The sequence below is a fragment of the Dromiciops gliroides genome, chromosome 5, assembly GCF_019393635.1.
Source record: "Dromiciops gliroides isolate mDroGli1 chromosome 5, mDroGli1.pri, whole genome shotgun sequence".
NCBI classification, from domain to species: domain Eukaryota; kingdom Metazoa; phylum Chordata; class Mammalia; order Microbiotheria; family Microbiotheriidae; genus Dromiciops; species Dromiciops gliroides.
In genome coordinates this window covers 92,440,303-92,454,941 of record NC_057865.1, presented here as the reverse complement: position 1 = coordinate 92,454,941, position 14,639 = coordinate 92,440,303, and the positions used below count along the sequence as shown (strand labels likewise).

Sequence of the window (14,639 nt, the reverse complement as noted above, 5' to 3'; positions counted from 1 at the left end):
GGAAATTCATAGTTTTTCTTGAGGTTGTGTGTGTTGAGAACACTAATTGGAAAGGATTCAGATTTAGAGTTGCAGTTGAACTCAGTGCCTAGTGTGCTAGGCACACGAAGAATGGTACTGAACATTTATTGGTCACTGTAACTGCATTGTGTTTGATTTGTCTCCTAAAGGAAATTGCCCAGATAAAGAAAGAGGAAAAAGAAAAGAGAAAAAGACGACTGGATAACATAAATTCTTTGAAAGGAATGGGCTACTCAGCTCACGCTGCAAAAGAAGCTCTCCACCAGGCAAGAGGAAACCTGGATGAAGCTCTCAAAGTAAGTGGAAGGATTCATCCATCCTATATGGTCCTCACAGGCCTCATTCTCTAAAATGTCATACTATACTGAAGGACACTTGGCCACCTAGCTCTGGAAATGACCCACCCTGGGAGATCCAGTACTATGTGTTCTATTAACTCAAGTGGAAAATTTCTTGAGGGTTTTAAAGCTTTCTATAAACTTTGTTTCTCATTTGGTGTTTATTTTAGTTTGTAAGCAAATAGGCTTTCAAAAAAACACCAGAAAAACCCTAAACCTTCAGCACCTATTTCTTTCCTTTACCTAGCCTTATACTTAATCAAGAAACCCATCTCCCCTTCTATCTTTCTTGTCTCTAGAACAGAGATAAGGAAATTAGGGATCCCTTAATATTAGCAAGATGTACAATTTAAAAACTAATGACTTTTTTGGGTGGGGGGGGCAGGTGGGGCAATGAGGGTTAAGTGACTTGCCCAGGGTCACACAGCTAGTTAAGTATCAAGTATCTGAGGCCGGATTTGAACTCAGGTCCTCCTGAATCCAGGGCTGGTGCTTTGTCCACTGTACCACCTAGCTGCCCCAACATTTTTTTTTTAAACAGTTCTGCATACAGTGTTTGTCTATCTATAACTAAGGCCTTTGATACTGTCAGTCACAAGGGCCTCTAAAAAGGTCATGCCCAAATTTGGTTGCCTGGTGAAGTCCACCAGTATTATCCAGCAGTTTCATGATGGCATGCTTGCATAGGTTCTGGTAATGCTCTTGCACTTTCACAGTCACTAATGGAGTGAAGCTGCGCTATGTGCTTGGTCAAATGGTTTTTAGCATGTTGTCTTGAGCTATGTTGTCAGATGCCTTCAGCGAGGATGAAAACAGTATCAAGGTTAGCTACCGCATCAATGGTAAATTATTTAATTTGAAAAGACTACAAGCCAAGACCAAAGTGGAGGGAGAGTTGGTGTGTGATTTTTTTTGTTTGCAGATGATTGTGTACTCGACGCAGCCTCTGAAGCTGAGATGCAGCAAAGTACAGATTGATTCTCTGCTGCTTTGTGCTAATTTTGGCCTAAACAAGTAACAACAAGAAAACAGAGGTTCTCCACTAACACCATCCATATGTGGTACCTTCAGTTACAACAAATAGAGAAATTTCTAATGCTGTGGATAAAATCATTTGTTGGCAGTATACTTTCCAGGGATGTACACATAGATGATGAGGTTAATACACACATTACCAGAGCTAGCTCAGCATGTGAGAGGCTCTAAAATAAAGTGTGGAAGAGAAGAAAGAGGTAGTCGATTGCCTAACAAACTGAAGGTATACAGAGCTGTTGTGCTGTCCTCATTGTTGTATGCTTCTGAAATTGGACAGTCTGGCAGCACCATGCCAGCAATCTGAACTGCTTCCATTTGAATTGTCTTGGGAAAATTCTGAAGATCACCTGGCAAGATAAGATATTGCAGTCAGGTCCGTCTTTGCTTTTTCTTTTTTTCTTTTCAGGGCAATGAGGGTTAAGTGACTTGCCCAGTGTCACACAGCTAGTAAGTGTCAGAGGCTGGATTTGAACCCAGGTCCTCCTGAATTCAGGGCCGGTGCTTTATCCACTATGCCATCTAGCCACCCCTGGTCAGGTCCTTTTTTGAGTTGAACTGCCAAGCATTCAAACTACTGCAGAGAGCCCAACTCTGATGGGCTGGTCATGTTGTTCAAATGTATGTTTGCCTAAAAGACTGTCTTATGGAAAACTCACACAAGGCAGGTGCTCATATGAGGGTCAGAAGAAACAATATAAGGACACTTTCAGGGTCTCTCTGAAGAGCTTTGGTATTGATTGCAAAACATGGGAGATACTGGAACAGGACTGTCCAACATGGTAGTAGCTCAAAAACAACAAAAACATGAGATGTTCAGATTGAGAGGTCTCCCTCCCAAAACGCTCACATAGGCTATTTGTGCCTGACCTGTGGTCGAGCCTTCCAAGCTCATATTGGTATGATCGGCCATAGCAGGTATGTTATACATTGATCACAGTAATTTTGGTCCTCTTCAGTCATGAAGGACAAGCTTTGCAAATCAAAAATATGTTTAAAAAACAAAAACTCTCTATTCTATAAGCCATTGGAAACAGGAGCATTTCGTGTATTGTAGAGTTATAAAATGTAGTCAACCTCAGTGCTTGACATTTTAAAAGTAGACTGGATAAAGTTCTTTAAAAAAAGATTAGAATGAATAAGCTTGTATTGCCAAGGGCATAATATAAAGGTGGCTTCTTCTAGGTTGTGATCTCTGCTTTAGAGCCGAAATGGGGGAATGACATTTATATTCCTTATGGATTAGTAGCTTGTTATTCTTGTGTATTTTAGATTCTTCTCAGTAATCCTCAGATGTGGTGGCTAAATGATGCAGATCCTGAGACTAGCAACAACCAGGAACATGTTTCTCAAGAAAATATTGATAAGGTGAGTGCTAATGCCTTTGTGTCCCTTGAAGCATGCAGGAATCTCTTGAGTTGCAGAGATAGGGACTCAGACAGAGCCAGTACCTCATATCTTCTGGCCCCTTGTCCTTGGGGACAGCCAACTATTGGGAAGCTATGGAGGGTGTATTCCTGGCAGGAGGAAACCAAGGGAGCAACTTATGACTTTATCCTGTCATGTACACATTTACTTAAGAAAGCAACTAGTGTATTCATAAATTAAGCAAAAATATTACTACACTTGTATAGTGAATGAATAAGAACCAGAGGCAGTGATAAAACTACTCCACTTCCTAAGGGAAGTTAAGATGCTTGACTTGAATGTATTCACCATTTGAGTTATTTGAAGTCAGATGCATAAGAATTCAGACCAATGATTTGGAGAAAAGTTGATGTTCATGATCCGATCTTTTAAAAAAATCCCTTTAAAATAAGCCTAGAACTAACCAGTTGTGGTCCCAGAGAAGACGTAGTGAAACCTATTTCCTTACTTTTAGTATAAGGAGATGAGACCTACATTACAGAATGGTGTACATTCTGTCAGATTATGGTGGTTCTGTTGGCTAGTTTGGGTCAACTTTTCATTCATACAGCAGAGTGTTCAGTGAGGGGAAATAGGGATATATCAGGAAATAATGAGTATAAAGAACAAAAGGTCCGGTCATTTAAATTTAAAAAAAATAAGCAAGTTCTATAGCAACCACCAAACAGAAATCCAAAGGTCTTAATCAACATCTGTAATTCTCCTTTTTTCTGCTTTAGTTGGTATATATGGGTTTTGAAGCTGAGACAGCCAAGACAGCTCTCAGGATATTTAGAGGAAATGTTCAACTGGCTGCTCAGACACTTGCTCATAATGAAGGAACGCTTCCCCCTGACTTACAAATACCATCTGAAGATTCTTCTTCAACTTCATCCACAAAATCCCCTTCAGATTCTGCTGGTAAGACTATGGTCTAGCCCCTAATTAGGGGGAAATGCTTTTATTGAGAAAGGAGAATTGAAGCATGATTTTGGTATTGGCAGCAATAGAAATAGAAGCTGCAGGGGGGAGGTTGGACCTCCCCTCTCAGCTTTGCACAGTCATTGATTACTTAGGAGAATGGGATTAGCAGACTCCAACATTGTTTGATTTTGTTCCCTTTTTATCCCATTTTAATATGTTAGGTACTTCTAGTGCCTCAACAGATGAAGATATGGAAACAGAGGCAGTCAATGAAATCTTGGGTGATATTCCAGAACATGAAGAAGATTATCTTGACTCAACTCTAGAAGATGAAGCACTGGTTATTGCCGAGTACTTATCCTATGTAGAAAATATAAAATCAACAAGCCAGAAAAAGTAGATGACAAATTGAAATAAGTACCTTAATTTTGTGCTTATAAATTCTATCTGTATAAAAAAAACCCCAATACAGTCCTTCATTTTTTTTCATTCCTCCCTATTGCTTGCTTTGACTACTGGAGTGATCATTCCCAGGCTAGGGGGACAGGGAATATAAAGGAGGGACCAAGAAAATCCCTAAAATGTTTCATAGTTGAGGAGCAGGGGGAGGCACATAAAGAAAGGAGACTGCTCTGGCCTAACTTGCCATTTCCTGACTTCATTCAAGCTTGTCCTCCCCACCTCCTTTTCCCTACATGCTTAATTTGCAAAGTGGCCACCGTGCTAGAGAATGCTGTCTGGAAAAGGCAGGCTTTCCCCCACCCCTAGTACAGTCTCTGGCTTTGTAGCTGTGGACCTTGACCTTCCTTCCTCTCAGACTGAGCTCTGGACTCTTTTCTTCACATAGTACCTGTCCTTGCCTTCTCTGCACTTGTGCCTTCCTGAATCAACTTGGCTGCTACTGTCACTAAAATTGTGTTTTAAATCTCTATTCCATGTGCAAAAAAGAGCAGATGAGTGGGCTGCAGGGAGAGAATACAATAATGGTAAATGTCTGGAGCTTTTAAATACCTTGATTATATAGTAAAATGTACATTTGAGATTCAGGTCAGCAGTTTTTACACATTCAGCAATTTCTTTACACAAACATTATTCAGTTATTAAATGGAAAGCAAAGAAACCATTTTAAATTAATCTGTTCCAAATTTGCACTGTCATTTCATGTCCTTGCTAGCAGAGAAAACTATGTAGTGGAAACAAATATTTTATGATAGATTTTTTTGTATACTTACATTTCAGAGTTTATTTCTTAGGGTATGCGGTTAATATGTTTAGAGGAATGAATAAATCATTTTCATAACACCAGGAGTTCATATGTAACATATATAAAGATGAAACCAAGTACATGGGTGGGCCTTGGGCTCATCTCAGCCTTCTTAAAGTCAGTAGGATCCACACAAATTGAGGGAAAATGTTGGCCCCGCCCCCAAAGCCCAGTGGTTATTGTCAAGAGACAGAAACCACAACAGCTGGGACAGTGGTTTAATTTGATTGAGGGCCATTACTTGTCATTCACTTTAAACATCACAAGAAAGTTGGGAGAGATCTTTCTGTCTCATTAGCTTAGCCCTTCAAGACTGTTGGAGGGAAAGGCCCTGCCTTGAAAACTATTAAGGGTTGTGGCTCCTGGATGAATCATAGCTTCATTTAAACTGCTGTAAGTTTGTGTCTTCCTCATGTGTTTTGTCCTGACCCCACATCTTTAATCAGAACTGAGGAAAGGTTTTAGTTTTATACTTTTTTTGCAGGTCTGGAATTCATATAATCTCAAGCCAAAAGGAAAAGAATTTTTTCAGATTTGTTGTGCCGCACCTTCAGAACTGGCTGTGGTAGCAGTGTATGTCACAGAGAAATTTTGTTTGGGAGAACGTTGGAGGAAGCTCCCACAGTCAGGAAAGTCTCTAGTATACACATCTATAAATGGGCCTATAAGCATTCTTTGTTCCACGACACTGTCATAAACCCTAAAGGAATTATTTTGAGTTATTTCGAGGTTTTCGGCTTACAAGCCACTTCCATATTGCCTTCCATCTTGGGGCTAGGAAAGTGCACAGATAAAAACTTCACAGATGCTGTTTTAATTGTAATGGAAAAAGAGCTGCCATACTTTGCTAGCCTGTTCCCGTCCTTACTGCATTGCCCCACAAAAGGGCTTGACAGAGAACAAAACATAAAGAAATGCCTATTCCTTGAAAAAGAACTTGCTTCAATATTTAGGAGTTGCTCTTTTGGACCAGTTTTACTTATTTATATATTTTAACATCTTAATAGAGACCAGGTTATTGGAATAATGAATTGCCTTTCAGATTGGTGCAAGAATGTGGATTGTAAAGAACCTTGGATGAAAGGTGAGGAAGGAGCAGGCCGACCCATTCCAGTTGCATGAGTGGGTCAGGAAGAAAATTGGACATTCTAAACCATTTAGGAAGTGCATTTTCAGTTCCTGTTCCAAAGAAAATCAACAGCTGGGGAGCTGAGTAAATGAATTCCTTCTCCTAGCAAAGCATAAGAGAAAGAGTGCGTTGGTTCCTTCAGTTATGTCCCAGATGTCTTTTAAGCGCCCATTATATTCTTTGCACTCTGTTAAGTACTACAGAAGAGGCCTAAGACAAGACCACTGCCCCTCAAGAAACCATGCTATAATCAAGAAGAGAGGAAGAGATTGGGGGCCCAATGGAGCAGCCCTTTTGGATAAAAGGAGCCTAACCTGGGCTTTTAAGAAAAGGTAGAATTTCTATAAAAGGGGGAAAGGTGGGCAAAAGGACTAACCTAAGCAAGTACATGAATGACTATGCGATCCTGGAAAAAAGAGTGGAAGAGGCTGGCTGGAACCTTGCATGAAGTCGCAGATGCCAGCCTTGTGGTTGGAAAGGATGCCTTTTTCAGTATTATTCCTGTTTTATTCTTTTGGTGAGCCACTCAGTAACCACTCCATTGTGTCACTGTGGTTCTGTTTTTAAGCCCCTTCCTTAGGAGTACTTCCCTGTTCAAGAGGCAGCAGATCCACGTGGCTATTTCTGACAAATCCAGATGATGATGGAAATACTGTATTATGTGTGACACTGCTATATCACACTTATAACCCATGAATTTTTGCCTTCATTCCTTAGCACCAAACAGCTCTAGGTTCTGGAAAAGAGAAGAGAGTTGTTCTGTAGCTGAAAGGTCCCTAACAACCCCATTCTGCTGTGCTTTTCTGACTGGCCTGCGGCCTGAGCAGCTGGAGGCAAAGAGTTCACACCACGTACTCCTCTTACCTCCCATGGTACAGTAAACAGCAGCTTGATGCCTCCACGGTGATCCATGGACAGTCATCCTGTGCACAGGCCCGAGCTGCTATGCCTCAGATATCCAAGAGGGCAGAGCTCTGCCCTGCTTTTTCTTGCCAACTCCAAGCTGTAAGTTCATAAGACAGTGCCTGGCATAGAGTAGGCACTTAATAAATGTTGAGATGTCTCCTACCCATCAATAAGCAAGTTTGTACATTTTTTGAAAGTAGTCTCTTTTTTCGCCCCCACATCCTCCATGGTGCCTGACATAGAACGATGCACCTAAAGTCCTCAAAATATGTCAGACCCAGTCCCTGCTCCAGGGGGACCAATGTAGCCACCCCTTCTTCTCCCTCCCAATTCTTTGAGACCCAATTCTTTCATGAAGCTTTCCCCAGTCATTCTGACCCTCAAAGATCTTTCTGCCCTAAACCCCAATGCTTATTGCTCATCTTTTAATAAACTGCACAATTTAAATCTACTAAAGTGTACATTGAACTTTCTCAATTAGGTTCTAAATTCCTTGAAGGTTGGGATTATTATATTTTATGACCTACCTTTGTTACATTATTGTTCTATTAAAAATGTTGACTGAGGACCCTGGAGAAGGAAGGGTCTGGCCAGCCTGTCTCCCTATCAGGTGCAGAGAACGCTTCATCATTTCTCCATTCCCCATACAAAACAAAGGGAACCCCCACCCCAAATCAGGAAACTATAGTGCTTATCCCTTATTCTTTCAGACCTTCATTTCCTCCTGGATTTGGTGGTCATCACACACAGTCCTCCAGGTCCTGTTGAAATGTCCACATCACCAAAACTCATCAACTCTGGTAATCTGCATGAACTGAGGAGCGTGGTTGTGCGGGTAGTTCACAGATTAGTTAAGTGGTCACTCCAGGTACCCACACACAAGCAGAACTGGGTGTCCTGAGAGACCTAGCCGGGCATCAAGCTGAGAGCAGTCCTGAACTTGTAGCTAGATCATTCTAAGGGACAAGATCCAGTACAAGCCAAATGTTGCTCCAAACCGAAGAGTCTGGGAGGAAGATATCATGAAATAGAATTTTAGAGTCAGAATGGATATTAGGGAACACAGGATAGTATGATGGAAAGTCAGGAGAAATCTGGGTTTTTAATCCTAATTACTTATGATGTGACACTGGACTTCTCTTTGAGCCTCTATTTCCCCACGTGTTAAATGAAAAAAGTTGGTCTAAAACAGACCAGTGGAAGAGATTAGATTCCAAAGCCATCATACCACCCAGCCTTCCTTAAGCTGTGTTTACTACACTCCTCTGTACAAAACATAGAACTTACCACTATAGTTGTAAAGGATTAAATAAAGAAAAGCAAATCAAGAGCATGACTAGCAAATGCTATGTATTTCAGTTCTCAAGTTCCCGCATCACAGAAAACTGACCAAAATGGAAACATGACAGTGATCACATACATAACCACGGCTCAAGGGTTCTCTTTTGAAATAGTTTAAAAATATATGTAATGTCCCTTCTCTCTTCTCCTTGAGCTCAGGGGTTAAGGTTCTGGCTTCACTTGGGGATTCAGGGAGTAGAGGAATTGCTGTCTGATCCCTTATTCCCAAGCAGAATTTCTGACTAAGAGATCAGGTTGTTGATCCATGACAGGGATAGACACTGGGGTTTGCCAAGTTAAAGTATCTAAGGAGCAGCAGCCAATCTCACCCACAAGAAAGGCTTAATCTTGTATTCCCGGCAACATTTCACTTGGATATCTACAGTGGTAATGTTGGGGGAAGGTGATGAAATGGAAAGAGGAAAGGGAGAAACAGATGGAGAGAATAAAAATAAAAGGAAAAGAAAGTGGGAAATCGATAGTGATGATGGAGGAGGAAACGACATGGAGGAAAAAGGAAAAGGAGAGGAATGGGAGAAAATGTAGAGAGGAGGCAGGGCAGGAAAAAGGGAGGAGGGAGAGGAGAAAAAGGGAGACAGAAACTTCCCAAAGCAAAAGTGCAGCCTCTGTTACCTCATCCCTTGCTAGATAACTTAATAAAGGCAGAATCTTCCTGCTTTTCTCTTAATTTCTTGGTTTTTTGGGGGGTAGGGCAATGAGGGTTAAGTGACTTGCCCAGGGTCACACAACTTGTGTCAAGTGTCTGAGATCAGATTTTAACTCAGGTCCTCCCGAATCCAGGGCTGGTGCTTTATCCACTGCACCACCTAGTTGCCCCTAATTTCTTGTTTTCTTGAGAACAGGTTCTAGTGCTGGGCAGCAGCTAGTTGCAGAGAATTTTTAAAAATAGTTTAAAATTACAGTTATATAAGCATACTGAGGGGACTCATCTAGTCCTACAGGCTCCTTTGTTAGTCCCAGCCAGAAGTCCCAGAGGCACATGAATCAAGGAAGTTGGGCTTCTGCACCATCATGACCCACATGAAGCATGACCACACAAGATATTCAATTTCCTGAGCTCATCAAGGAAATGGATTTTCAAACATTCACTGTGAACAGTTTCAAAACTACAAACTTGGGACCATCTAGTCTTCCCTCCTGCTGGGTAACAAGAGGACAGCTTGGTTTGGGCAACCAATGGCTAACTAGGGTCCCTTCTGTACTCCATGGTCACAGCAGCTCAATGGTTTCACACTCCCCACCCTGGGGTGGAGTCACTGTGCAGCCAACTTTGTTGTTGAAGAGCTGGGAGAGGCTCCTTTTGGGGGTGCTGCGGTTCTGGGTCAGCACCTCCCTCTTGGGGCGGCTACGTAAATTTTGCTTGCAGACTCCATGAATGTCCCAGATCCTCAGGGTGCCATCATGGGAGGCTGTGTAGAGTACCTCATTGTGAACCTGAAATAACACGGTCATATTTCATCTTGTTCGTCTGGGTCAGAATACCAGGAAGCACATGGCAGGATGGGGGTTAAGGGGGCGGTTGGGGCAGGGGGTAGAAATTCTCCTATAGCAAATTCTTAATCATATACCATCGTGAGGGAGCAGAGAGATATCAATTCAATTCAAATCAAGTAAACCAACATTTATTAAGCACTTTATATGTGCTTATATAAGACTGCTGGGTGGTAGGGATACCAAAAGGGAGCATGAATGCATTCTCTCCCAACAAAGAGCTATGACCGTAACCCAGGGAGAGCAGAGTTATAGCTAGCAACTTTGTCATAAATGGAGCAAATAGAATGAAAATGACCCTCAAATCAACTTGGAAATTCATGATGTGAAAGAAAATAATGAGAGCCGTTGTCAAAATATAAACCTAACATGTTTAAATTGCACAATCTTGAAATTATTTGTACCCTCTAAATTTTATCATCCTAGAAAAAGCTCCTATTGGCTTGACCTCATTAAAGCTCAAGTGAAGTAGGGAGGACACCGTAAGCACCCAAATATAAGTGACCTATGAGGCCAAGTGTTATAAGAGCAAAAGAGAGTTTCAGACAAAACAGAGTAGGAAAACATGAGGAGGGAGAGGTTGCTTTCGGCTGGGGGATCAGAGCCTTCATGAAGGCCGTGGCACTTGAAGGATGAGAATTCCAAGAAGTGGAGATGAGGAAGCACTGCATTCCCTGCATGGTGAATGGCTGTGTGAATACATGGAGGTAGGGTGGTGACAGGAGATACAGATAGAAAAGCAGATTGGGGTCAGAATGTGGAGGACCTTCGATGCTAGGCCAAGGAGTTTGTATTTTATCTCAGGCAATAGGGAGCCTCTTAACATTTTTGAGAAAGGGGAGTAATGTGGCCAGATTCAATTATTAGGAAGAATATTTTGGTCAACCCAATATGCTTGTTTGGTACTTTTTAAGTCTATGATTCTGTGACCCTACTCTGATGGCCTGTGATTTCATCAAACTGGGTATTCCCCATAAAAACTCAACATACCCCTAAAAGAAATCTACATGTTTATGCATCAGAGCCAAAGCTTCAGAGGGGAATGTGCCTAGTCCATAATACATACACTAAAGGGTTAAATGAAAAAACTAAAGAGGGGAGTCTGTGAGAGATTATGAGGCTGAACGTGGAAGATGGTAAATTGTTCCTAAGGCTAAAGTAAGCCCACAACTGTTTTTCTATCCTCTAATAACCAAATGAATAGGCTTCCAAGCCTGGAAGGTCTCTTGGCCCTACCTGGATGCAGTTGATGATGAAGGTATGGCCCCGGAATACCCTTTGTAGCACACCGGACTCAGTATTGAATGCTCGGGCACAGGCATCCCCACTGCCTGTAAACACTGCAAATATAAACACATGTAGGTATTGGCTAACAACAGACTACACTTGGATGGCAAGAAGGCTTCTATCTCTCCAGACTTCATTTTCTGCATCAGTTAAATAGGCATATAGAAATAAGAACCATTCACCATGTCAAAAGGTCAAAGGATATGAACAGGCAGTATGTAGAAGAAGAAATCCAAGCTATCCGTAATCATAAAGATGCTCCAAATCATTGTTGATTAGAGAAATGCAAATTAAAACAACTCGGAGGTACCACTTCACATGTATCAGATTGACTAACTTAACAGAAAAAGAAAATGACATGCTAGAGGGGATGTGGGAAAAGTGGGACATTAACATACTGTTGGTGGAGTTATAAACTGATCCAACCATTCTGGAGAACAATTTGGAACACTGCCCAAAAGGCTATAAAAACCTGCATACCCTTTGATCCTGCAATCCCACTACTAGATCTGTAACTCAAAGAGACCAAAGAAAAAGAAGGACATATATGTACAAAAATATTTATAGCAACTCTTTTTGTGATGGCAAAGAATTGGAAACTGAGGGGACACCCATCAATCGGGGAATGGCCAAACAAGTTGTGGTACATGGTATGATGGAATACTATTGTGCTATAAAAAATAATGAGCAGAATGGTTTCAGAAAAACCTGAGAAGTCTATGAACTGATACAAAGTTAAGTAAGCAGAATCAGGAGAATGTTGCACACAATAATAGCAATATTGTCAGGATGATCAACTGATAGATGATTATTCCTATTTTATTTTTAAAATAAACTTAAATTTATTTTTAACATCAAAGATAAAACACAAACTTCAGTTTCACCCTTCATAATCATTCCAGCCTTCTTTTTCAGATTTATTAAACATTACTAGTATCCCCTCACTTTGTGGTCCAGACAAGGGGCTTACTATTTGTCAAACCTGGGATTCCATTCCCCAATTCCATGTTTTTATGCCTGGAATACACTTCCTTCCTCTCACCTCTGTGAGAGGAGAATGACAGAAATTCAGTTTCACTCAAGGGTCAGCTCAACTAAGGAAGGTTTTCCTAACCACTCCCTTCCCCCCCCCCCCCCCCCCGTTGTTAGTGCTCACTTGCTCCTCAAATTATCATATATACATATGCATACAAATATTATATACCATATGTGTTATATATATTAGATATCTGTATTATGCTAGAAAAATATAAATTCCTTGAGGGCAGGGATTGGTTTTTGTGTTGTCTTTGTACTCCCAGTCAGTCAAGAATTCATTAAACTATTGTGCTACAAGAAATGATGAGCAGGTGGATTTCAGAAAAACCTGGAAAGACTTACATGAACTGATGCTGAGTGAAGTGAGCAGAACCAGGAGAACATTGTACACAGTAACAGCAACACTGTATGATGATCAACTATGACACACTTATCTCTTCTCAGCAATACAATGATACAAGACAAGTTCAAAAGACTCATGATGGAAAATGCTCTCTGTATCCGGAGAAAGAAGATTGAAGCATACTACTTTCACTTTCTTTACTCTTTTTTGGGTGCTTTTCCCCTTTTAGGTCTGTTCTCCTTTCACAACATAATGAATATGGATATATGTTTTACATGATTGCACATATATAACCTATATCAAATTGCTTGCCATCTTAGAAAGGGGGAAGGGGAGGAAGGAAAGGAAGAAGAAAATTTGGAACTCAAAATTTTATATAAAAATGAATATTAAATTTAAAAAGAACAAAAAAACAAAAAGCAAAAAACAAGCTTCATTAAGTTCTTGCTATGTGCCAGGCTACAAATGAAGGCACAAACACTGTCCCTGACCTTGGGGAGCTTCCATTCAAATGCGGAAGACAACCTGTAAATAACCAGCTACATTCAAGATATATACACAGTGAATGGGAGGTGATTTGAGAAAGTCCTTTCAGCAGAAGGTGGTATTTGAGTGGAATCTTGAAGGAAGCCTGGGAAATCTAGAGGTGAGGAAAGCATTCTCAGTGTGGGGTACAGAAGGCACAGATACATTAAATTATGGCAATGGATCATCATGTTTGAGGAAGTGAAAGCAGGTCAATGTTGCTGGATCACAGAGTTTGTGGAGAGGCCTCAGATTGGAAAAGATAAGAAGGGGACAGGTTATGAGGAGTTTTACATGGCAGAGGGCTTTAGACTTGGTCTTGGAGGTAATAGGGAGCCATAGGCACCCAGGGAACAGGGGCAGGGGTGTGACATGATCAGACCTATGCTTTAGAAAAATCACCTTGGCACCTGAGTGCTCGTGCCTTGCACAAAATGGGCTTAATAAAGTGCTCATTGGTTGGGATTGGATTAGATCCCTGTCTCCTCCTGCCTCTAGTCCCCGCTCCTAGCAACAGTGCCAGGGGGAGTTTATTCAAACGGTGCAGATAATGCCCGATGGGGATAATATTTGGTCCCCCAGGCTTACTAAGCTCCTCCCTCCACCCACCTAGAATCATGGGATTTAAAGAAGGAAGGGGCCTTAGTCTAACACATTCATCTTACAGATGAAGAATCCTAGGCTCCCAGGGCCATACTAGTATAAATACGGTAGGACTAGTAATAGTAATAGAAAGGGCAGTTAGGGGACACAGTAGATAGAACACTGAACTTGGAACCAGAAAGACTCCTCTTCATGTGTTCAAATCTGGCCTCAGACACTAGCTGTATGACCCTGGGCAACTCGCTTTACCCCATTTGCCTCAGTTGTCTCATCTGTAAAATGAACTGGAGAAGGAAATAGCAAACCACTCTAGTATCTTTGCCAAGAAAACCCCAACTGCAGTTACGGAGAGTCAGACCCAACTGAAACAACTCCACAACCGTAATAGAAAAGTCAGGATTCGGAGTTCCTCGGATTCCAAGTCTTCCTTACTTCCCACTACACCTAGCTATCCCCACAGATTTATTACGGGAAGATTCCTCTGCAAACCTTAAAGAGCTATGTGAATGTGGCACAGTTCTTACTGGCCTGGGCACAAAAAGCATCATGATGTAATGGGGAAGGTTCCATTTCAACAGTCAGAAGACCTGGCTTCTTGTCTTAGTTCTGTCCCTAGTCACTTAAACTGAGCTTCGAAGGAAAAGAAATATTTTAACAGGCAGAGAAGAGAAAAGAGTTTATGTCGAAAATCCTTCACTTTTCCTGCCTCTCAATTCCAGAAAAACCAACCCAGAAACTGACCCAAATGGCTAAGAATTGAAAATGGAAGTGAATGGCTCAATTGAAGAATGGCTAAACAAGCTATGGTATGTGATTGTAATAGAATATTATTGTGCTATAAGAAATGACAAACAGGATGATTTCAGAAACACCTGGAAAGACTTACATGAACTGATGCATAGTGAAGTGAACAGAACCAAGAGAATGTTGTACATAGTGACAGCAATATTGTTTAATGACTTGGGTATT

General features: G+C 41.2%; 2 protein-coding genes across 6 annotated transcripts in view; one reads left to right on the top strand and one right to left on the bottom strand.

Moving 5' to 3' along the window:
- NUB1 (negative regulator of ubiquitin like proteins 1) overlaps positions 1-7,907 on the top strand; it is a 40,011-nt gene extending 32,104 nt beyond the window's left edge. For 2 of the 3 annotated variants that reach the window (XM_043965800.1, XM_043965799.1), the window contains exons 12-15: positions 171-317; positions 2,664-2,759; positions 3,539-3,719; positions 3,944-7,906. In XM_043965800.1, the coding sequence (XP_043821735.1) occupies positions 171-317; positions 2,664-2,759; positions 3,539-3,719; positions 3,944-4,122 (603 nt within the window). In that variant the 3' untranslated portion in view covers positions 4,123-7,906. Of the gene's footprint in view, positions 1-170; positions 318-2,663; positions 2,760-3,538; positions 3,720-3,943 lie in introns of all 3 variants that reach the window. The other variant, XM_043965801.1, reaches the window with a different exon arrangement.
- A 251-nt stretch (positions 7,908-8,158) lies between these two features.
- WDR86 (WD repeat domain 86) overlaps positions 8,159-14,639 on the bottom strand; it is a 51,687-nt gene continuing 45,206 nt past the window's right edge. For all 3 annotated transcript variants that reach the window (XM_043965802.1, XM_043965803.1, XM_043965804.1), the window contains 2 exons: positions 11,111-11,214; positions 8,159-9,817 (listed from right to left, as the gene is read on the bottom strand). In XM_043965802.1, the coding sequence (XP_043821737.1) occupies positions 9,593-9,817; positions 11,111-11,214 (329 nt within the window). In that variant the 3' untranslated portion in view covers positions 8,159-9,592. The remainder of the gene's footprint in view (positions 9,818-11,110; positions 11,215-14,639) is intronic.